General features: G+C 41.5%; 2 protein-coding genes and 7 non-coding genes across 10 annotated transcripts; all 9 read left to right on the top strand.

The window, feature by feature from the left end:
• Positions 1–68: 68 nt before the first annotated feature.
• On the top strand, positions 69–11,180 carry me2 (malic enzyme 2, NAD(+)-dependent, mitochondrial). The gene is made up of 15 exons (XM_044025658.1): positions 69–275; positions 3,528–3,653; positions 5,064–5,197; positions 5,311–5,460; positions 5,562–5,637; positions 5,823–5,984; positions 6,082–6,295; positions 6,484–6,581; positions 6,763–6,876; positions 6,967–7,078; positions 7,349–7,491; positions 7,600–7,702; positions 7,842–7,912; positions 8,406–8,504; positions 9,300–11,180. The coding sequence occupies exons 2-15, from the start codon at positions 3,540–3,542 to the stop codon at positions 9,459–9,461; spliced, it is 1,752 nt and encodes a 583-aa protein (XP_043881593.1). The 5' UTR covers positions 69–275; positions 3,528–3,539; the 3' UTR covers positions 9,462–11,180.
• Positions 11,181–15,718: 4,538 nt separating this feature from the next.
• On the top strand, positions 15,719–15,837 carry LOC122770212. The gene has a single exon (XR_006360502.1). It is a non-coding gene; the product is annotated as a 5S ribosomal RNA (ribosomal RNA).
• A 350-nt stretch (positions 15,838–16,187) lies between these two features.
• Positions 16,188–16,306, top strand: LOC122770221. Its single transcript, XR_006360510.1, has one exon. It is a non-coding gene; the product is annotated as a 5S ribosomal RNA (ribosomal RNA).
• Positions 16,307–16,656: 350 nt separating this feature from the next.
• On the top strand, positions 16,657–16,775 carry LOC122770220. Its single transcript, XR_006360509.1, has one exon. It is a non-coding gene; the product is annotated as a 5S ribosomal RNA (ribosomal RNA).
• A 339-nt stretch (positions 16,776–17,114) lies between these two features.
• On the top strand, positions 17,115–17,233 carry LOC122770219. Its single transcript, XR_006360508.1, has one exon. It is a non-coding gene; the product is annotated as a 5S ribosomal RNA (ribosomal RNA).
• A 356-nt stretch (positions 17,234–17,589) lies between these two features.
• LOC122770218 lies at positions 17,590–17,708 on the top strand. The gene has a single exon (XR_006360507.1). It is a non-coding gene; the product is annotated as a 5S ribosomal RNA (ribosomal RNA).
• Positions 17,709–18,064: 356 nt separating this feature from the next.
• Positions 18,065–18,183, top strand: LOC122770216. The gene has a single exon (XR_006360506.1). It is a non-coding gene; the product is annotated as a 5S ribosomal RNA (ribosomal RNA).
• A 350-nt stretch (positions 18,184–18,533) lies between these two features.
• On the top strand, positions 18,534–18,652 carry LOC122770215. Its single transcript, XR_006360505.1, has one exon. It is a non-coding gene; the product is annotated as a 5S ribosomal RNA (ribosomal RNA).
• Positions 18,653–19,000: 348 nt separating this feature from the next.
• LOC122769119 lies at positions 19,001–22,558 on the top strand. 2 transcript variants are annotated; one of them, XM_044025418.1, is made up of 3 exons: positions 19,001–19,394; positions 19,608–19,738; positions 21,854–22,558. In XM_044025418.1, exons 1-3 carry the CDS (start codon positions 19,253–19,255, stop codon positions 22,139–22,141), a joined length of 561 nt encoding a protein of 186 aa, XP_043881353.1. In that variant the 5' UTR covers positions 19,001–19,252; the 3' UTR covers positions 22,142–22,558. The 2 variants fall into 2 exon arrangements, with proteins under 2 accessions (XP_043881353.1, XP_043881352.1); XM_044025417.1 differs by having other exon boundaries at positions 19,003–19,738.
• The last annotated feature ends 543 nt before the right edge of the window (positions 22,559–23,101 follow it).

Below are 23,101 nucleotides of genomic sequence, written 5' to 3'. Positions count from 1 at the left end.
CGCATGTTTCAATATTTACGGTAACGATGAGGGGAAATGCCCGGCATTTGATTGGACGAGCGGCCGCTCTCCTCTTCACTCACTGCTGCTGAGCTCGGTCTCGACATCTCTCCACAGCTCAGCTGTGAGTGACTGTATCAGCGGCCGCTGTCAAGACACAAGGGGACGTCAGGCTGCGGCAGTTAAACGGCAAAACTCCACGGGAAATAATGCGTCACAATAAACACTAACCTCCCCAACGGAAGGAACCGCAGCATTTTACCGTTCGAGAGGAGGTACGTCGTCTAAAAAAAACTTAAAGTAGTTTCCTGTTTTTCTGAGGCAAGAACCAGCGTCTGAATGAATGACAGCACGCAGGGCATCGTGTTTCCTCACGTGTTCGCCGAAAGCAGTTGGTCTCAACGAGCGACACAGCTCTGTGTGTTTGGGGTTAACGTGAGTGTTAAGTTAGCTAAGTGTTAGCTGCACGGTGGCAGTTGGTAGCTGCGTCTTCGCCCTGTGGTTTGTGTATGTTTAGATTACCAGGCTGCTAGGCTAACTCATTAGCTTGCCACTGTTTGGAATCGTATCTGATGTTAAATCTGTTGTCATGTGTTGACACTCAACACTGACATTTGTCTCAAGCAAAATATGGATGTCGTAAAAGAAAGGTAGTGTAGCTTAATTAGTCATTTCAATACACATTTATTAAGGAACACTTAAGGTTTGAAAGCCTGCATTTGTTTCTACACTGCAATGCACTTCCATATATAGTTTAAATAACAATAATGTAAAAACTAAATATCAAATACATGATGACACAAGTATTCTAAGAAATTAAACCTTTTCAAACAGTCGGTAGGAATAAAGTTGATAAGAATAAAGCTCTGTAAACTGCATGAATAAGTAATGTTTTAATGCAGTTGATTAAAAAATGCTTGGCCAATGCAGATAAAATTTAGATTTGATATACTTCTAACAATTTGTTTTTGTTGGTGTGCTACCCCAAAACAAAATAACAGATTCCTGTTTGTTTACATCATTTATTTCAAACGTGTTCAACATTCACAATTTTATTGTATTTATTTATTTATATTACATAACACCTTAACATTTTCTGTCACAAGTCAGCAGAAGTATAAACTTATAGTATTATAGCATAGTATATTCCTACCCCATTGCTGTTACACACAACTCAATGTAACAACTTCTTTATCCCTTCACCAAATATACACAATCGATGTATGTAATATCATGCTTTTATGGTTAATGACTGATTTGGGTTAACATAGTAATATCAATTCTTTGTTTTAAAAAAACCAAAACCCTTCACTTTATATCAGTGCACTCTGATCCCAGTAAAAGTCTCATCTCAGACCATAAAAATTTAACTCTGGGTATAAATTCATGTATGATTAATGTTTGGGTGTAATTTGACTCCCTGGATTAGAGAGAATGCCTCGTGTACATACGACACAGTTGGCTTTCTATTGTTATATAGTTGTGTGTCCTGTGAAACTCTCTTACAGCTTATCTCTGTATTCGTCAATATAAATAACACCCCTGCATTTAAGAAAAAAATTAGGATGGTCTCCTGTGTACAAAAATAAAATATGCATTATGGCATTTAATTAAAGATAGGACAAATAAGATAGGACAAAAAAATATAAAGTATGTCACCTATAAATGTATGTGTTGCAGTGCCTAGACTATTTGGATAGTCAGACTCCAGTATTGACAAGATACTACATTTACATACAGCTCACAATAAATTAGATCAACTGTGCAGCAATTAAATTGATTAAAAAGTGGGTTGTTTGCCTGTGTTTGTGTGCTATTTGCATATATGACAAATGGTAGCGGTTAATCCTTTAAATTCCTTTTAGCAGATAGTTCAAACATGGGGGCAATTAATCAGACCATCATGTTTCCTCTGAAGATTAATGGGAAAGTACAGCAGTTGGTTGCTAAGGTTTTCCTGGTACTTAAATAAGTAAATAAACCAAGGCAATGTATCTGGCATGAAATTAAATTGAAATAATTATTTGTGTCATGTTGTGCGTGACTTTTCTTTTAAAAAATCTCATCTTCAATATATGTTTTTTGAGTGCATATAGCTGAAAACATGGAAATGCATGAATGGGGTAGTGAGAAATGAGGGCAGGAAAATATTGTTAATAATAGCACAGATGACTGCTGTTTGTCACATTACTGGACATTCTTTTGCCACCTGAGCTCAACTGCATGCTTCCAGGCAAGAGTTTTATTACGTCTTTCTTTGTGACAGGATAGCAGTTGACTGTTGTTTCTTCATGACTCTTGCATTTCAAAACCAGTGCTGCTATAATTTGTGATTTACTTGCATCATTCACTAAAAGGACACATGTAGTAAGTGCTCCACTAACAAGTGATACAAACATAACTTCCTTACAGGTTCAGTTGCAGTTGTGATCTAGGTTTTAGGTTTTGACATAAAGTAGGGTGAAAAGAATCGTACCAAGTCCAGCATGTATTGTTTTTAGGACATGATTTGGCAATATCTCTCACATCATCTTGAGTGGTTTGCTGCAGTAATAATCTTGAGGGAAAAACAAGCTCCTTTTAATATTGTCAATGACTCACAAGTGTGTATTAGAGGAGCTACAAGTGGCCTCTTCCTGACCCACAATAACATAGCAGTGATTCACAGGTCACATGCATGACATCGCTCTTACAATGAGCATAATATTCCAGGCTACCCTCTGCAGCTGGACATAGAATAGGGGTCCCTTAATAGTATAGTATTGTGTTACTGTGGCATCATTTTCATTGTCATCAAACACCATTTATGTGTTTTGTTATGCGCTTATTTTATGCCCATCAATTCCAAAACAGTGGGGGGGGTTTTCTTTCAGGTTTGCTCTGTAGATGCAAGCATTGACGTGCCACATACAGTTTCTATGATTGACATCTAGTCTTTAAGCTGTGGTACATGTTGCCCTCATCTCTTCCCCTTCTTTCCTGTCTGTCAGCTGATTGGTTTCACTTGCTCCCTGCCTTCATGTGGAGCTCATTGCGAAAAGGATTATGCCAAAGCTCTGATTCTTAGATCACTTATAGCCACTGCTGCCATCAGTATTCATAATCCTTGACTGTGTGAATGTCCATGTGCACCAAGGGGCATTCATAGAAATCTGTGTATTAGTGCGTGCCAGTAGACTGGCAGTCTTCACTGCTAATAGCTTAATGTTGTGTCAAGGTGTGATAATGTCACCTGTAAAGGTCATCCTAATAGGCAGAGTCCTTTCACTTGCACTGGGACAACAAACATTCAAATTCATATGGGTGGATTTTTCTTATCTTTGAATCTCATGCTAGGTCAACCTTATTCGATGATGTAATATGGTGTAATATGTTTGTTTACAATTTGCAGCTTCACATGCCGGGTGTCCGGTCTACTATTTTCTGCACAGCTGAATTTTCTATTTTCCAGCACAATCTGACCAAAGAAGGAGATGAAATAGGTTGTTTAAGTTTTTTATTTGGTTTCTCTCCTCTTTCTCAACCAGTGACTGTCCGCCATGCTGTCCAGGCTGAGGACCACATGGTCCCTGAGGCCCTGTGTCTCTGTTTGCAGATGGGTTCACACCAAAGAGAAGGGCAAGCCCCTCATGCTCAACCCTCGTACCAACAAAGTGAGTGGATGATTTAAAATGTGTCAGCATCATACAGATACTGTTGTGTTAACAGGTGGTAGCACTAGCTTTATTAAAGCATATTAGTATTACTGCAGCAAGTTGTGATATACAGTATATTATTCTTAATAGAGTTTCAAATTCGTTATTATCTTGCATTTGTTATTATGTTTTATTTTTTGGCCTGAAGGAGTTTCCGCTCAGGTTTTTCTAATAACTAAGATTGAAAGCCTGTGGCTTCTCAACATGACATGGGTTAATGCTGTGCAGGTTATGCTAAACTTGGAGACCAGACATTTTTTGCTAAATATAGACATGGCATACTCTGTGTGGACACTGGTCACAGGTCAGCTGGATCTTGGTCCTAGGAATATAATACCCATAGTGACTATGTTCACATTGCACTTCTGGCCTAAATCCTCATTGTGCTCATTTTATCTATTCTTACTTATGCTGTCTGTAAAGGTTCTCAGTCTTTCGGGCTATCGTGTCCTTATCGTGTCTAGATAATAGGCAACTGAACTTGGTTGCTTTTGTTATTTAAATACAACTTGTGCTTTAAAAAGCTTTGAGGAGAAAGTTTAAGAGCACAGGACTTTGTAATAGCAGGTTTTATGAGCACACTGCACCATAATGCATGCCTTTAATCTCTCTAACTCACTATAGCTAAACAGTAACAGTCAGTGTTGTAGAAATTATTTTAATGATTCTCATACTGAATGTCATACAAATGTCAAAATACAATTTCTTATCACAATACTAGATAACATGAATCCTGATACCATTTTGTCTTAAACTCACAAGTATGACACATTATACCAAATATGTGTCATGTGACTATTTTAGTCCAACCATGGTTGCACACCACCTGGACACACTCAAGTTAGCAGAGTTTGATAATTAGGTATTAGTTAGTGTAGTAATTCAATACAAACTCACCCATAGCAGTCAGAATAAATTCTTAACAGCAAACTATGAGACACTTCAACTTTCAGTTCAATCTAAAAAAGGGAAGAACATAATGTAGATATTGCAGGTTTGCACCGTGCGGCATGCTTTTAAGAGGAATTGAGCACTGGATCTGTGTGAAAGGAAACGCTGCATCAGCATGACTCTGCATTTTGTCAGGACAGCCCCTGGCTTTCACATCTCTCACGTCAATCAGCCCCTTTTTGCAGCCCCCGAAGTGATGGCTTCCATGTGTGACACCCATGTTTCACTCACAGGAGGACTTGTAAACCCACATACGCACTCTCATACAGGAACATTGCAGGGACATTAAAACACTTTGCACCCCTTAACTTCCCTTCCTCTCTTTTAGAAATGTTTTGTGGGTATTTCTGGCTGCAGTGTGCTCCATTGACTCCCCTCACTTAACTAGTTTCCCTCTCTGTTTGTGTTTGTCTCCAGGGCATGGCCTTCTCTCTACAGGAGCGACAGATTTTGGGGATACATGGTCTGTTGCCGCCCAAAGTTGAGACTCAGGACATTCAGGCCATGCGTTTTCAGAAAAACCTTAAGAAAATGACTGATCCCCTTGAAAAGTAAGGTCCCTTTCTCTAGAGAGCTACAAAATCTTAAATGAACTCCTCTGTGTTGCTCTTTAAGCATTTATTATTTTATCTTAAATGTAATGTTTTCTCATTTTCCAATACAGGTACATCTACTTGATGGGCATCCAGGAAAGAAATGAGCGGCTTTTCTACAGGGTGTTGATGGAAGACATAGAGGAACTGATGCCAATCGTCTACACTCCCACTGTGGGCTTGGCCTGCACACAATATGGACACATCTTTAGAAGACCAAAGTAAGCATGTGGCAAAGATTTCAAGAAACAGATTTTAATTAAAACAGCCAAGACATTGTAATGGGTATGTATTTTTAACCTTGTTTAAATGCTTAATTTAGAGGCTTGTTCATTTCCATTTTGGACAAAGGACATGTTCGCTCCATCCTGGACAACTGGCCAGAGACAAATGTTTCAGTGAGTACCTGAATTTTGGAAATGATCACATTGTCCTGCTACAATTACTACTATATCAGAGAAACTATGTTATCGGTTATTTAGCCCATAACCATCCACATTTTCTACATTTCCCTGTTCAGTTTAGTATTGCTCAAACATGTGTGTTTGTTTTCTCTCCCTCCCTCTCTTTCTTTACTCCTTAGGCAGTTGTAGTAACTGATGGAGAGCGTATTTTAGGATTGGGGGACCTGGGTGTTTATGGAATGGGCATCCCTGTTGGAAAACTTTGCCTGTACACAGCCTGTGCTGGCATTAGACCTGAGAAGTGTCTGCCTGTGGTGATAGATGTCGGCACTAACAATGAGGTAGGAAGGCCATGTTTAGTAAATACTACTGTGTGTATGTTAAGTGCTTGAGAAAAAAAACTGTTCATCCCTCTCATGCGTGTCCTTGTCGTGCCAGACTCTCCTTAAAGACCCAATGTACATGGGCCTGTACCAGAAACGAGACCGCTCTCAGGCCTACGATGATCTGATTGATGAGTTCATGGAAGCTGTGGTGGACAAATATGGACAAGACACATTGATCCAGTTTGAAGACTTTGGCAACCACAACGCCTTCCGCTTCCTCAGGAAGTACAGGGAGAAATATTGCACCTTCAATGATGATATCCAAGGTTGGAATATACCAGTTTTAACCCCTGATTTGGGCACAAATTTAAAGGATTTAGCCTTGGTGCTTCATTAGGAACACCTAGTACAGAGAACATCACTTATAATAATACAAATAATTATTGACGCAAATCTGTTCTCTATAAGGTACAAATTATATTATTTACTCTTGTGTTCTTCTTCATATTTCCAGGCACTGCGTCTGTAGCACTTGCTGGTCTGTTAGCTGCTCAGAGAGCTGTTGGCAAACCCATCACTGAACACCGGGTGCTTTTCTTAGGAGCTGGAGAGGTAAGAGGGACAAAAAGATTTGTCCCTATTGGTTTTGTTTTGTTTCTTGCCTTTTCTAAGTCTAGTATAACAACAGAGGTCAATACAGTAGGCACATTGTGATAATGCCCCCTACTGGCGAGAGCAGATGATACAACAAATTAGACAATGACATAAATGAAGGATGTTATGTTCTCTATAGGCTGCCCTTGGCATTGCTAATTTGATTGTCATGGCCATGATGGAAATGGGGATGTCTCAGTCTGAGGCCAGAACAAAGATCTGGATGTATGATAAAGATGGATTACTCATAAAGGTATGTATTTGTAACTCAAACACTAATGTCCAGAGCCAACATTAGATCCTGTCTGGCTCACTGTTCACTTGACTTTTTTTTTTACTGTAGGGCAGACAACAGGAAACAGACACCAATCAGGAGGCATTTGTCCATGACTGTCCAGGAAATGTACAAAGCTTCTTGGATGCTGTCAATGCCATTAAACCCACAGCTATCATTGGTAAGGAACATGTTCTGCATTTGTGTAACATTTAAGTTTCTTAGTGCAATTGTTTTTTTTCTATTTGGAAGATTTTCTACATTTTCTACATTTCGGCTCATTATTGTAACATGCATGTATAATACATTATATATATATGTGTATACATATATGTATGTATGTATGTATGTATACATATATATGTGTATATACACATATATACATATGCTTTGTTAGAACTTTAATAGTAGGTTACAAATTCACAGCAACTATTGTCGATCTCACTTTCAGGTGTGGCCGGAGCCGGGCGCCTGTTCACCCATGATGTCATTAAGGCCATGGCTGCCCTGAATGAGCGACCAATCATCTTTGCCCTGAGCAACCCAACCACTAAAGCAGAGTGCACGGCAGAGGATGCCTACACACTCACTGATGTAAGAATTTCTGTTTATGTAACTCAAAACAAAGCATTCATGACAATGACAAATATTCCTCTTTCTTTCATTTAACCACCCTTCCTCTTTATTCTCCGCGTCCCACAGGGCAGATGTCTTTTTGCCAGTGGCAGTCCATTCGGTCCGGTGACTCTGAGTGACGGCCGCGTCTTCACTCCAGGACAAGGGAACAATGCTTACATCTTCCCAGGTGAGAGAGCAATGAAAGTAATATGATGACTCTTGGTGGTTTGCCGGTTGTAGAATGATCAAAGTCCTCTGATATCACTGGACAATAAAAGTACATAGTCTGTAAGGCTTATAAAACCTGTTCTGTGTGATCATTGCAGGTGTGGCCCTGGCTGTGATCCTGAGTGGAGTGAGACACATCAGTGACACAGTATTCTTAGAGGCTGCCAAGGTCTGAAAAGACACCAGTTATCACCATCTCATCCTTGAACTTGCTTTTATCCCAGTCTGCATTTCTGTGCCGTCTCTGTCTTGTATGCATATTCTCTAAAAAATCAACTTATATCCTCTTTTAACTCATTAATGTCTCCTCTTCCCTCTCCTTCTAGACTCTGGTGTAACAGCTAACAGATGAGACGCTTTTAAATGACTGATCCTGCTTTGCGCTTTTTCCATCTGTGCTCTTCCCTCTTTTGCTGAAATTCTAAAAATCACAATAGCATTAATATTAGTAGTAGTGATGTCTGTATTTTAACAATTGTTGCTCATATTTAGCATACTTACAATTCTGTCTCATAGTTAATCAAAAGCATGTTAGACATTTGAGAATGCAGACTTGTGTGGAGTAATTAGCTTTTAATAAGTATTAGTAGTAGTTGTCATGTCTGTTTAGACCACTGCAGAAATGTGTCTTCAGTCTAAAAGTAGCTGTATACTCTTTACAGACTCTTGCAGAGCAGCTGACGGATAAAGAGCTGGAAGAAGGCAGACTCTATCCTCCACTGTCAAACATCAGAGAGGTCTCTGTTCAGATGGCAGTCAAGGTAAGCCTCTTGTAAATTCTCATTTCTCTTGCTAACAAACCTACAATCAACGAAGGACACTTTGGCTTGCAGACTAGTGGAGCCGGGGATTGTTCCACTACCCTTCTGATAAAAGAAGACTAAAGCCTGCCCCACAAGAGAGGATAATTGGCCAGATTTATGTTGTGGGTGCCTTCCAATGTGAGGCTGTATTTGAACAGATTATCTGGCAAAATCATCCTGTAGTGTGAGGGGTTAGCAGACGCGATTCGATTGGGGCGTGAGCAGAACCCCGCAATAACCAATTAGAGCAAGTTGACCCGGGAATGGTGGTTGTGTTATTTTTGTTTAGAACTGTATTTTGTACACGGTTGTACAAGTTACATCCACAGTTTTTTTTCTCCATGTCTGTTTATATTCTGTAGTCACATTAAATCATGAGTTTCTGTGAGATCCCAAATCCCTGCAATCTCCTCCCAGAACTTGTTTGATTAAATGCCACGTGTGTGGTCCTGGATCATCTAGTCTGTGCTTTCTCAGGATTAAAACCTTGAAAATTGGTTCCAAAGTTTGTTGTGTCTCTGGTCTCCCACGTTTTTAAAACCAAGTCATTTGAAAATCCTCTAGTGTGGGGGCAGGCTTTACTCTATTTCCTGACACTCAACCTCCTTGCTTCTATGTCTAAGTGATCTCCTTAATCATCACTGTGTGCACTATTGTATGCACTACAGCTTTAACAACTTCTTTTCACTACATGTTTGGAAAAGCATCTTAACATGTGTCGGTCAGTGCTTAACTGTCTCTTTTTCACCACAGGTGGTGGAGTATGTCTATGCTAAGGGCATGGCTTTCCGCTACCCTGAGCCTGTGGACAAGAACGCTTTAATACGTTCCACAGCCTGGAACACCAACTACGACTCTTTCCTACCAGACACCTACGACTGGCCGGCTGTCAGCTACAGCCCCAAAGCTGACTAGAAGCAGAACAAACCCCTCACTGTTCACCATGTCATAATGTCACACTCTTTCTCTGTCTCCTATTTTGTTCTTCATCACAGATCTCGCACGATGACCATAGTTTTGTTAGTGTTAATAATAAAAGGCAGCAGTCGTGACTCACTGCTTCTTAGTCGATGCATTTGCACTAACACAGTCTTACTAGACCTGTGGGAAGGTAGAGCGCAAGGTGGCTCAGGGAAAGATTGGGGCATTTGCATGGAAATAGCCTTTCTCTCTTCACATTACACTTGTTATGACATCTAAAGCTTGCATAGAAGGAGGTGGAGGGCCACCTGGTGGTGGGAAAAGAGCAGTGTGGCCATCTGGTGGCAGACTGAACTACAGTTAATCACCGTCATACACTCCTGTATACTTTATCCAAAAAAAGGTGTGTTATGATTTATGTCATGGTTACATCAGCACCCATTGTATGTCTTACAGTGGGTACCTAAGAATCTAACAACCTATCATTTCAATTTCACTGAGGGAAATCAATTATGGTTATTTATTTTTGTTGTGTTGCAAAACTGTTGGCTGACGCTGAAAAACTCCATCCCTTTCAACTGCTTTGATTATGATTGGCTACAAAACTCTATGCACAGGTTTCAATGCACTTAGGTGTAAATTTATTACACTGTAAGAGAAAATTATGAGTGTCGAAGACGTTTCATATCCTAATAACATTTAAGGAATCCTGCTGCTTGATAGCACATCCAGTGTCCACTCTAGCATTGTATTTTTTTTGTAGGGTGTCATCGGTGCTATTTTTGTTTAAATATAATATATATTATAAATATCAGATAATACATGAACATTTATTTTAACAATATTTCATTTTTTCTGTAAATGTACGTCTGCAGAAATTGAAAGTGTATTTATTAACCCAAGTATTGTAGATGTGAAGTGTTGTAATCAAGCCATGATGAAGAAAAAGAGCTTGTGTAGTAAATCTATTTTTGTTCCATTTAGAATCAGATGACTCATGATGTACACTGTGAGAACATTACATTATCGCCATTAAAAGATGTTGACTGACTAGCCCTGTTGGGGAAATGTCACCGACTGCTTGTCATTTTGACATTTAACTTAAGAGTCAAAAAAATCTGAAGTTACTGAGTTAACAGTACCTGAGAGATTGTTTGCTACTGGCAATATATTTTAACAGAGTAAAGAACAGTCACTGATTATATTAAAAGTACTTCAAGCCTGTTTAAATTGTATACTGTCATCAGAGTTCATGTCTGTTAAGTCTCTGCACGCACCTATATGTAGATGTTGCTCCGAGTGCCGACAGAACTGAGACACCTCAACAATTAAATCTGCTCTTTGTTTTGTTCAAGATGAAGTCATTTTGTGGTATTTAACGTGCAGCTTCTGGTTGTTTTCTACTCTTACTCATAATTTCAAAAGACTATATGAAGAAATGTCTAAACCTCACGTTGACTTGTGTCCTTTTGGTTGTTACTGACTGTAATATCACAATGTGAGTGTTTACTGTTTTGTGTTCAATGACAGGTTTGCTCCTGTAATTCCTGTAGTTTCTGGGAGGAGTCTTCGACCTCCCTACATATTACATTTAAATGTTTATTCTTGCCATGCTCAAAGTTCCTGAAGTAGGTTTTTGTTGTACTCTCTCAGCATTTGTAGTCAGTGAGACCATGCTTTTTCAGTTTAAAAATAAAATAAATTTACATCTGATGCATCCATATTTTTTTCTTTTTTTGGAATTGAATAGTGTGTGGTGGAGCACTTTACCATCCAATCATAGAACTAAAAGACTGAGCAAACTGAAATCATAAAGTACTTATAAAGGTTGTGTATTTTATACCACTTTACCACACGTTATATACACACAAGATGTTGCAGCATGCAATATTTCTTGTGGCCACTTGATGGTGGCATTGCACCATCTTTCAGCCTATTGTCTGAATGCCGTTGGTCTGGCGCCCTCTGTTGGCAATGAAACTGCAGTCCCACTGCGAGAGACTTTCCTTGGCAAATGAGATAGCCCCTTCCATCTTCTGAAAACCAATGAAACCGCCCCCTCCATCTTTTGAAAACCAATCAGATCGCTCCCTCCATCTTTTCATTTCAGATCGTTCCCGCCCCTGTCGCAGCTCTCTCGCAGGTTTTTCTCACCGCTTTCAGAAGGTAACTTTTTTTTTACATTAAGTATGATGTTACTGTCAACTATTATTGATTCGGCGTGTCATTTAATATAACATTTAATGAGGAAATTCACTTTTTAAACGGTTTGATTTGGTAACTCCTGCACGTACCACCCCAGCTTACTGTGTCATTTACTAAGCTAGCAATTAATTCATGTCTTTCATTGTTTCAAAGTAAAGCTATGAAATATACTCGTAATTTAAAAATAAAAGGCCATTCATATATACATTCTGTATGTCATTCATATAGTTTTAAAACTATTGTGAAGAAAGAACAGTTATTGGTGTTAAAAATGTAGGGAGCAAAAGAAAAAATTCCCCAAAAATACATGACAATTATTTATTATACCTGAAAATTCTACTTTAGCACAGCAATGAAGCAGCTGTACTTTATTACTATTAGTTTTATCCTTAGCTATTAATCTCATTTTATAAGAAAAGCTTTTGTGTTGTATTGTAAACAGAGCTGTAGAAAGTCGTCATCTTGTCAGAGAAACTGCCCTGAGTTCACACTTATAATAATGTGATTCCTGTGGTTTTCATACAGCATGCTTTTAATCAACTGAAATTATGCACTTTGGCGGTGTTATACCAGAAAATGGCCAGGAAGACACATAAGGCTATGGATGACAGAGTGGCTGTCACGGCTTCAGTCTTTCGTCTCTACTGTTGCAAGCCAGAGCAGGAAACAGACAGCTCCGAGCCAGAAGAGATGGCATGACCTCTATCACAGTGTTTCCCAACTCAGGTCCTCAGGGAACACTGCCCTGCATGTTTTAGATGTTGCCCTGCTCCAACACACCTGATTCAAATGGTCAGCTCGTCACCAAGCTCTGCAGAAGCCTGATAACGAGCTGTTCATCTGAATCAGGTGTGTTGGAGCAAGTCAACCAGTTAAACAGACAGTGTTCCCTGAGGAACAGGGTTGGGAAACACTGTTCTGTCATAAGGTACATGAAAAAAAACAACAACATTTTTTTAGAACGTGAAACAGAAATTGTTGACAACAACGTTTTTGCCTTAGTTGCTTTGCTCCTAGTGTCTTTGTTGGTTTATCATGTTGTTTGCTTCTGGTCTCTGATCCTGCACCCAGTGTTGTCAATAGTTTAGTATTTTTCTGTTTATGATATACTGTTACTTTTACTCATACTGTTTTAAATGCTTTTTTCTTTCTTTGATCAGTTTAATTTTATTAAGACTTGTGTAACTGAGATATTCTATATGTTTACAGATAGAAAAGTGTCCTCTTCTGCTGAGGGGTCAGGTGACTCTCACAGCTGAGCCACATAGGTGCCTATGTGGCTTTCATTCCCAAAAGGTGACAACTTTCAAATATGAAAAGTCCAAATACACTTTAAATAAATGTTTTCTTGATGTTTCATTACTTACAATGAACACATATCAACTCTTAATAATTTATTCAATGTTTTCAGACACACCATTCACTAAGGTGGCTCCACAACATCATGCAGAGTAGCTGATGATGAAGCTTTGGCGTTGGTTAGTACTTGGATGGGAGACCGCCTGGGAATACCAGGTAAGTTTTTGCAACCACCACAGGGTGCTGCTGCTGCTGCTGCTGCTGCTGCTGCCACTGCCACGTGTGTACTAAGAATTATGGAGGACAAAACCTGACTTATGTATAAATAAGTAAATAAATAAATAAGTAAATGTATAAATAAATAAATGCATGAATAAATACAGGAATGAATGAATAAATAAATAAATAAAAGTATAAATGAAAGAACTAATAAATGCCTTACATTTATTTATACATTTCTGTTCACTTGCATGTATTTATTTATTTATTGCTGTGTCCATATGTTAATGAGGTAGGAGGTCCTAACTTCAGTCAACAGCATGATTGGTTACAGGAGTGTGCTCGATTTGGGTCGACGGCTTCTGCCTTACGAGTGGCACTGAGTCAGGAATGTTGTTGGCTACCAGCTCGCCCAGCACTGTTGCCAACTCCTCAGTATGGAAAGTCGCTATTGGCTGTCCTAAAAGTTGCTAAATGACGTCATCGTCTAATTTGCAAAATAGTTTTTTGCCTGATATAACTGTGACATGGCACGATATCAGTACTGACACATATCAGGCATATGTTCAGTGTATATATGTTCAGTGTGCGAACATATATATGTGGTACGGTACCCTGTGTGCGAAAGACATCATGGTCGCAAGTTCGACTCCACCCCTGGCTGATTGTACTCAATTCCATTGTAAGTCGCTTTGGATAAAAATGTCTGCTAAATGACATGTAATGTAACTATACTGTGGCTTTCACATACATGGGGGGGTTGCAGAACAGATGCTTGCGCATGCCTCAGAGGGCTTGTGGTGTATTTCCACCGGATCTACTTGCCTTGGCACGGCACGTCATGGTTTAGGTTGCATCTCCACTACAAAACAACCTACTCATCCATGATCCATTATTCCATCCATCCATCTAAACATCCATCCGTACATCCATTATTACAAGTCTGTACGTCTACTTGTCTTAAATCAGCACATATCGCCACATATCAAATCCAAACTCCATTCACGCATCAAATGGAACGGCAGCCTGGACGCTGAGTGGTGAGGGTCTACAGTGACTGCAGGCTGGGACTGCTGTGAGACTGACCGCCAGTGAGTGCTTTGGGAGGGGGAGGAGATCCCGGCAGCACCCGCAGCTTGTTGAGCACAGTAACTGCAGAGTGATGCATGCTTTCACGTGAGAGTCTCCAAAAACCACAAAAGTCTCCAAGAACACCAGAAAAAGTCGCTAGATTTGTCGTTAGTCGCACAACAAAGTTGGCAACACTGGGAAGGTCTGCCAGTGACCTCCCAGTCGAGGACATTACGCTAACAGGAGCTGATTTGCAATGTTACGTTACAGGGAGGAAGGCTTGCGATCGGGAATTGTTTGTGTTTGTCTGGGTCTCCAATTTGACCAATCATGCTGTTGACTGAGGTTAGGACCTCCTACCTCATTAACATAAGAACTCACAGTCGGTCAGTCTAGGAGCCTCTGCAGCAGTCCCAGCCTGCAGTCACAGTAGACCCTCACCACTCCACGTCCAGGCACCACTCCACCCTGGCTTACAGAGCAGGGTGTAAATGTTTCTTAACTCAGTCTCTCACAAAATAAATCACTGCATTTAATACATATAAGAAATAACATATCCATGGTGCGAACTACGGGGGAGCCAGGAGGGGTCTCAGCCCCCCATAATGAGACATGATCTCCCCTGGAAACATGATTTGTAAGATTTTGAGAGGGTCTCTAAAATATTGGCAAAATATTGTTTTATGATTGATCTGATGAGTGAGTGGAGTTTGGATTCGATATGTGGCAATATGTGCTGATTTAAGACAAGTAGACGTACAGACTTGTAATAATAGATGTGATGAGTTGAGTAGGTTTTTTTGTAATGGAGATGCAACCTAAACTGTGAAGTGCCGGAGTAGATCCGGTGGAAATACACCACAAGCTCCCTGAGGCATGCACAAGCGTCCGTCCCGCAACCCCCCCAATATACGTGAAAGCCGCAGTATAGTTTGCAGACTGAACATATGCCTGATATGTGTCAGTACTGATATCTGTGCCATGTCACAGTTATATCAGGCAAAAAACAATTTTGCAAATTAGACGATGACGTCATTTAGCGACTTGTCCTTACTGAGGAGTTGGCAACAGTGCTGGGCCAGCTGGTAGCCAACAAAATTCCTGTGCACGACTCAGCGCCACTAGTAAGGCAGAAGTCGTCAACCCGAATCGAGCACACTCTTTTATTTATTTATTTATTCATTCATATATTTATGCATTTATTTATTCCTGTATTTATTTATACATTTATTTATTTATTGCTGTATTTATTCATGCATTTATTTACTTATTTCTGTATTTTATTTATTTCTGTATTTATTTATACATTTATTTCTGTATTTATTTATACATAAATCAGGTTTCAGCCTCCATATCCCATGTGTGTACTAAGAATCAAATGATTGAAGAAGACATTGTGTGAAGAGTTGACGGTAGGATCCACATGTATAAATAGAGTGTTTGTTGGGGAGACCTTTGCTTACGGCCATACCACCCTGAACACGCCCGATCTCGTCTGATCTCGGAAGTTAAGCAGGGTCGGGCCTGGTTAGTACTTGGATGGGAGACCGCCTGGGAATACCAGGTGCTGTAAGCTTTTGCAACCACCACAGGGCGCTCCTGCTGCCACTGCTGCTTGTGCTTGTCATGTTTCACAATCCAAATCTTTTGCCGGTCAAATGATTTGAAGTGTAATGCGGTGGGCAGCACAGTGTCACCCATGTCACACTAGTAAGCTAACTGCTGGCTAAAGATGTTGTCTAAAAGGACAGTATTGTAAAAGTCAGCAAAAGAAGAAGACTAACAAGTCTTAAGAGAAGTAAAAAGCAGAATTCCCAAGTACATGTGTCCCATAATCAAGTGATTGAAGAAGACATTGTGTTATGCTGTGAAGAGTTGACGGTAGCATGCACATGTATAAATAGAGTGTTTGTTGGGGAGACCTTCGCTTACGGCCATACCACCCTGAACACGCCCGATCTCGTCTGATCTCGGAAGCTAAGCAGGGTCGGGCCTGGTTAGTACTTGGATGGGAGACCGCCTGGGAATACCAGGTGCTGTAAGCTTTTGCAACCACCACAGGGCGCTCCTGCTGCCACTGCTGCTTGTGCTTGTCATGTTTCACAATCCAAATCTTTTGCCGGTCAAATGATTTGAAGTGTAATGCGGTGGGCAGCACAGTGTCACCCATGTCACACTAGTAAGCTAACTGCTGGCTAAAGATGTTGTCTAAAAGGACAGTATTGTAAAAGTCAGCAAAAGAAGAAGACTAACAAGTCTTAAGAGAAGGAAAAAGAAGAATTCCCAAGTACATGTGTCCCATAATCAAGTGATTGAAGAAGACATTGTGTTATGCTGTGAAGAGTTGACGGTAGCATGCACATGTATAAATAGAGTGTTTGTTGGGGAGACCTTCGCTTACGGCCATACCACCCTGAACACGCCCGATCTCGTCTGATCTCGGAAGCTAAGCAGGGTCGGGCCTGGTTAGTACTTGGATGGGAGACCGCCTGGGAATACCAGGTGCTGTAAGCTTTTGCAACCACCACAGGCGCGCTCCTGCTGCCACTGCCGCTTGTGCTTGTCATGTTTCACAATCCAAATCTTTTGCAGGTCAAATGATTTGACGTCTAACACAGTGGGCAGCACAGTGTCACCCATGTCACTCTAGTAAGCTAACTGCTGGCTAAAGATGTTGTCTAAAAGGACAGTATTGTAAAAGTCAGCAAAAGAAGAAGACTAACAAGTCTTAAGAGAAGGAAAAAGAAGAATTCCCAAGTACATGTGTCCCATAATCAAGTGATTGAAGAAGACATTGTGTTATGCTGTGAAGCATGCACATGTATAAATAGAGTGTTTGTTGGGGAGACCTTCGCTTACGGCCATACCACCCTGAACACGCCCGATCTCGTCTGATCTCGGAAGCTAAGCAGGGTCGGGCCTGGTTAGTACTTGGATGGGAGACCGCCTGGGAATACCAGGTGCTGTAAGCTTTTGCAACCACCACAGGGCGCTCCTGCTCCTGCTGCCACTGCCGCTTGTGCTTGTCATGTTTCACAATCCAAATCTTTTGCAGGTCAAATGATTTGACGTCTAACACGGTGGGCAGCACAGTGTCACCCATGTCACTCTAGTAAGCTAACTGCTGGCTAAAGATGTTGTCTAAAAGGACAGTATTGTAAAAGTCAGCAAAAGAAGAAGACTAACAAGTCTTAAGAGAAGGAAAAAGCAGAATTCCCAAGTGCATGTGTCCCATAATCAAGTGATTGAAGAAGACATTGTGTTATGCTGTGAAGAGTTGACGGTAGCATCCACATGTATAAATAGAGTGTTTGTTGGGGAGACCTTCGCTTACGGCCATACCACCCTGAACACGCCCGATCTCGTCTGATCTCGGAAGCTAAGCAGGGTCGGGCCTGGTTAGTACTTGGATGGGAGACCGCCTGGGAATACCAGGTGCTGTAAGCTTTTGCAACCACCACAGGGCGCTCCTGCTCCTGCTGCCACTGCCGCTTGTGCTTGTCATGTTTCACAATCCAAATCTTTTGCAGGTCAAATGATTTGACGTCTAACACAGTGGGCAGCACAGTGTCACCCATGTCACTCTAGTAAGCTAACTGCTGGCTAAAGATGTTGTCTAAAAGGACAGTATTGTAAAAGTCAGCAAAAGAAGAAGACTAACAAGTCTTAAGAGAAGGAAAAAGAAGAATTCCCAAGTACATGTGTCCCATAATCAAGTGATTGAAGAAGACATTGTGTTATGCTGTGAAGAGTTGACGGTAGCATGCACATGTATAAATAGAGTGTTTGTTGGGGAGACCTTCGCTTACGGCCATACCACCCTGAACACGCCCGATCTCGTCTGATCTCGGAAGCTAAGCAGGGTCGGGCCTGGTTAGTACTTGGATGGGAGACCGCCTGGGAATACCAGGTGCTGTAAGCTTTTGCAACCACCACAGGGCGCTCCTGCTGCCACTGCTGCTTGTGCTTGTCATGTTTCACAATCCAAATCTTTTGCCAGTCAAATGATTTGAAGTGTAATGCGGTGGGCAGCACAGTGTCACCCATGTCACACTAGTAAGCTAACTGCTGGCTAAAGATGTTGTCTAAAAGGACAGTATTGTAAAAGTCAGCAAAAGAAGAAGACTAACAAGTCTTAAGAGAAGGAAAAAGCAGAATTCCCAAGTACATGTGTCCCATAATCAAGTGATTGAAGAAGACATTGTGTTATGCTGTGAAGAGTTGACGGTAGCATCCACATGTATAAATAGAGTGTTTGTTGGGGAGACCTTCGCTTACGGCCATACCACCCTGAACACGCCCGATCTCGTCTGATCTCGGAAGCTAAGCAGGGTCGGGCCTGGTTAGTACTTGGATGGGAGACCGCCTGGGAATACCAGGTGCTGTAAGCTTTTGCAACCACCACAGGGCGCTCCTGCTCCTGCTGCCACTGCCGCTTGTGCTTGTCATGTTTCACAATCCAAATCTTTTGCAGGTCAAATGATTTGACGTCTAACACGGTGGGCAGCACAGTGTCACCCATGTCACTCTAGTAAGCTAACTGCTGGCTAAAGATGTTGTCTAAAAGGACAGTATTGTAAAAGTCAGCAAAAGAAGAAGACTAACAAGTCTTAAGAGAAGTAAAAAGCAGAATTCCCAAGTGCATGTGTCCCATAATCAAGTGATTGAAGAAGACATTGTGTTATGCTGTGAAGAGTTGACGGTAGCATCCACATGTATAAATAGAGTGTTTGTTGGGGAGACCTTCGCTTACGGCCATACCACCCTGAACACGCCCACAAGCAAACCAGGAAGTGGTTGGAACAAACATTTCGAGCACACGGCTCCTTTTCTCAACCTGTTTTCTCCCCTTTATTCTCCTCTGTTTTGTACTTCTCTTCCTTTTCTCGTCTTGTGCGACTTTAGTTCTTTGTTTTGTTCATTTAAAAGACTGGTTTTCCCCCCGACAGTGTGTTTTACACTGTGCGGGGGCGCTTTAAGTTTTGCTGACTATGGACGGACCTCAAGTTGACGACCCACTGAACGGAAAAATGGCAAATGAAACGGCAACAACAGAAAAAGGACGGGAAGATAAAGGCAAAGAAAATGAAAGAAAATATGATAAGGACATGACACTCCAAATTGAGCTACAAGGTACGGAGAAAGTAACAATTATGGAACTTTTAAAGTGTGTGCGGGAGTTGTGTGGTGGCTTAATGGCCTGCCGCTACACTGGAGAAAACAAATATGAAGTCACAATGACCAACGCTATAGGGAAAAGAAGGCTCCTGGACGGCTTCAAAATCGGCACAACATCTGTTTTGGCAAACAAGCTTGACAATGACGAACTGGTGGTATCTTTCTTAGGCCTCCCGGCCTACATCACGGACAAAGAAATTCTGGACAAATTACACGGATGGGGGGTCTCAGCGGTGTCACTGATAAAGAGGAGAATGTGGCCGGGGACCAACATCGCAGATGGGACAAGATACTTAAAGGTAAAGTTCAATCAGACAGTGCAATCACTCCCTTATTCTGCTAGGTTTATGACTGCCACTGGTCCTGAATATTTTAGAGTAATACATGATCGGCAAGTCAAAGTCTGTCGTATGTGCATACAGCCAGGACACATCCTACGGGATTGTCCAGAATTTTGTTGTCACCGCTGTGGAGTCCAGGGGCATTATGCGAGAGAATGCATTAAAACTGTGAGGAGATGTGAGCTTTGCCACAATAATAAGGAAAACTGCATTTGTAATGATAGTTATTCTGAATCAAATAATGAGTCAGACTTAGGTGCAGAGCAGGCACAGATGAGCTGTGTAGAGAGCTCGGGAGAGGAGGAGGCAGAGGTAAGCTGTGAAGACAGCTTGGGAGAGGAGGAGGTAGAGATGGTGCATACCGAAGCACAAACAGGTGAGCCAGCTGATGCGGCCTCCAGTCTCATCTGTGAGGTGGTTGATAACCCCACAGAATCTCGGAAAAACACGAGGCGGGAGAGCTCTACTGAGAGCCCCTGTGCGCTACAGCAGAAAAAAAAAACTGATAACCAGGAAACAGTGCGGGCTGCAAAAGCGCAGAGTGCATCGGCCACCGGCACTGCATCACTCAGCCCTCCCCACTCCAGTAAGACCTCATCACAATTGCCCCCCCCAAGTGCTGACTCTGATTTTGAAATGGACACCTCACTGATTTCAAACCTAAGAAAAAGACAAATGAAAGGAAAACATGGTAAAAGATCACAAGAAAAACAGAGTAAAAAAAGTTAATAATCATGTCTGACGCAACACTCAATTCACCCTCCTCATGGTCTCCTTTCTCTCGCTGAATGCCTGTGGGCTCTGCAATAGAGAAAAACTACAGAATTTGTTAACTTCCATCAATTGTGACATACTGTTTCTGCAAGAAACCAAATGGTCTGAATCTCCCTTCAATCTGTTAAAAGACCTGTGGGAGGGTAATACATATTACAGCAATGCTGAAAGTAACAGGTGTGGTGTCGCCATCCTAACAAAAAAAAATGTGTTTGATAAGATAACTGAAATTCACAAGACTCCTGAGGGGAGACTATTAATAATTGGCACTTGGCGTAATGGTACTCACCTGAGATTTATAAATGTCTACGCTCCCAATGTTGAGAGGGACAGGAAACTCTTCTTCAAAGCTTTGGAGTACTGGCTAACTGACTCATGTATTATCACAGGTGACTTCAATGACTTCAACAACAAACAGTCAAATGGAGGTCTCAACCTCATTGACATAAACAGCAGGAAACATTGCTTCAGGGTCAAAATAATAAAAAAAACTATTGGACAATAACTCGGATCTCTTCTGGAAACATGAACTCACCCAAACAATAAACTCAATTGGCAGTTGTGGCATTTACAATCTATGTCAAATTCCAACTAAATCACAAACTGAGCAGCCATCACCCTTCACAAAAGAGGTTCTGCAGGCTTGGGGGTTGGCCAGGCCCCACCTCCTCACATGGGTAATGAGCAAACAACAGCTCTTACAGCTTCCTCTTTTTCATAATCCTGACATCACACACCTTGGTCGACCAATCTCTGGCGGCCCTCTGGCGCGGGAGGGGCTGGATTAATTGATAGTCAAGGGGAAATAATTGTGGATGAAATAGTCAGTAGACTTAGAATAAATAAACAACATAGTAAACAATTAACTGATCAGATCTGTCAAAAAATCTCTGATGCAATCCCCCCCCCATTGGCAGCAAGCCTTTTACAGGACCAGTGGCAGCATGCAGGATGACGCCCCTGTTTTTCGCACAAGTGCTCACCCGGACTCAAAAACTCTGTCTGAACTTAATACTAAGTTCAGACACTGCTCATGAAAACAGCTCAAAAACCTACTGCAGAGTCCTACTGGCAGAAGCGCTTTCCTGCTCAAAACATTTTGTCATCTGGAAAAACATGAAAAGTCCCTTCGCCCACCCTCAAGCCACAAATACCGACTTCAAAATAAGGCACAGACGCATTTTCACGGGTGTCATCCTGCATCAAATAAATAAAACTGCTTATGGGAGGGTTTGATCCGTCTGTAATTTGAACGATGAGACCTTTGACCATCTGTTTCTCACTTGTCCCATCTTCGAGGTCTTCATCGATCGTGTCCGGACCTTCTTCATCAGCCGCTGTAAACTAAGGACACTGGCATCTGTGGATTGGCAATGGGCTTGGCTATTTGGAATCACTAACGGCACAACTGATATCAACAAGACAACAATCAACATCATGCTCTCCTTCACACGCCATACAGTTTTCATCGCCAGGAACTACATTCTACACGAAGATCTGCACATCGACAGATGGCTTCTCTTAACAAGCACAGTCAAAAAGTCACTTCAGACTACTATATACTACATACACAAACATTTTTCGTGAGATGTTCGCAGGTCGGACAGCGTTGTTTGAGTCTGTGACTGATGACAACATAGTTTACGGCTTCTAACTCTATGGAGTTAAAAAGGGGATGTTGGAATATAAAATGTAAGTGTGTGTGTGTGTGTGTATATGTATGTATACAATCTGCGTTTTTTTCTGTCTTTTCTTTTGGGTTATTGTTGGGGATCTGCTCATTCAAGATGGAGTCACATGCATCTTGGATGGCGAACACATGGCCCCTTGCTCAAAGACAAAGAGTGTCATAAAACTCAGTCAATAAAGATCCCTTATCTTCCACACATCAGTGGTCACTTTGTGACATGTGACCCCACGTAACGGGCAATACAAAAGCCAGGTTTCCCCACCTTCTTTCTCTTCTCTTCGCTCTTCTCTTCTCCATCTCACCGGAGGACACAGGCTCCTCTGCTCTCCCCTGCCCTTTTGGGTGCAGGAAGGACACAGACGTCAGCTCTTCGACTGAAGACCCTTCAGCACAGAGCTTAACAAGCTTCCAGCAGCAAGAGACCCTCTCTGCTGATCTTCGAGCAGGCCCGCTCACAGCAGCCTGCTATCCTCCCATCAGAGGCAGCGACACCAGAGCCTGCCTAAGGATCAACCAAGGATCCAGAGCCAAGTTAGCTCCAACTAGCTAACTTTGTGAGGAGGAACCTTAGCCACAGACACCAGAAACACAGTCAACCATCTACTGTTCCTGGACCAACAGACAGCAGCTCAAAAGGACACTTTTGCATCTTTTAAGGACTTGGTAACGTAACTGGGCCTAGCATAGCATTACACTACTTGGCTAAGCATAGATGAAATGTTGTACTGAGCTTACTTGCGCACACAAAGTTTTGTTGTAATGTCTAGATTTAGGTTAATATGATGTTAGTGATGTCCATGCTCCTTAGCTTTCAGCTCTAGATGTGCATGCTTCTAACCTCACTTTACCAAAATAGT

The sequence above is a fragment of the Solea senegalensis genome, linkage group LG5 (assembly GCF_019176455.1).
Source record: "Solea senegalensis isolate Sse05_10M linkage group LG5, IFAPA_SoseM_1, whole genome shotgun sequence".
NCBI lineage: Eukaryota > Metazoa > Chordata > Actinopteri > Pleuronectiformes > Soleidae > Solea > Solea senegalensis.
This window is presented reverse-complemented; position numbering and strand designations above follow the sequence as displayed.

Excerpts from the sequence above, each read along its gene's own strand:
- me2 (XM_044025658.1), top strand. The coding sequence starts at position 3,540 with ATGCTGTCCAGGCTGAGGACCACATGGTCCCTGAGGCCCTGTGTCTCT. Across the intron at positions 5,461-5,561 it reads CACATCTTTAGAAGACCAAA|AGGCTTGTTCATTTCCATTT; the intron begins GTAAGCATGTGG and ends TGCTTAATTTAG. Across the intron at positions 7,913-8,405 it reads TATTCTTAGAGGCTGCCAAG|ACTCTTGCAGAGCAGCTGAC; the intron begins GTCTGAAAAGAC and ends TACTCTTTACAG.
- LOC122769119 (XM_044025417.1), top strand. The coding sequence starts at position 19,253 with ATGGACGGACCTCAAGTTGACGACCCACTGAACGGAAAAATGGCAAAT. Across the intron at positions 19,739-21,853 it reads ATGGGACAAGATACTTAAAG|GTCTTCATCGATCGTGTCCG; the intron begins GTAAAGTTCAAT and ends CCCATCTTCGAG.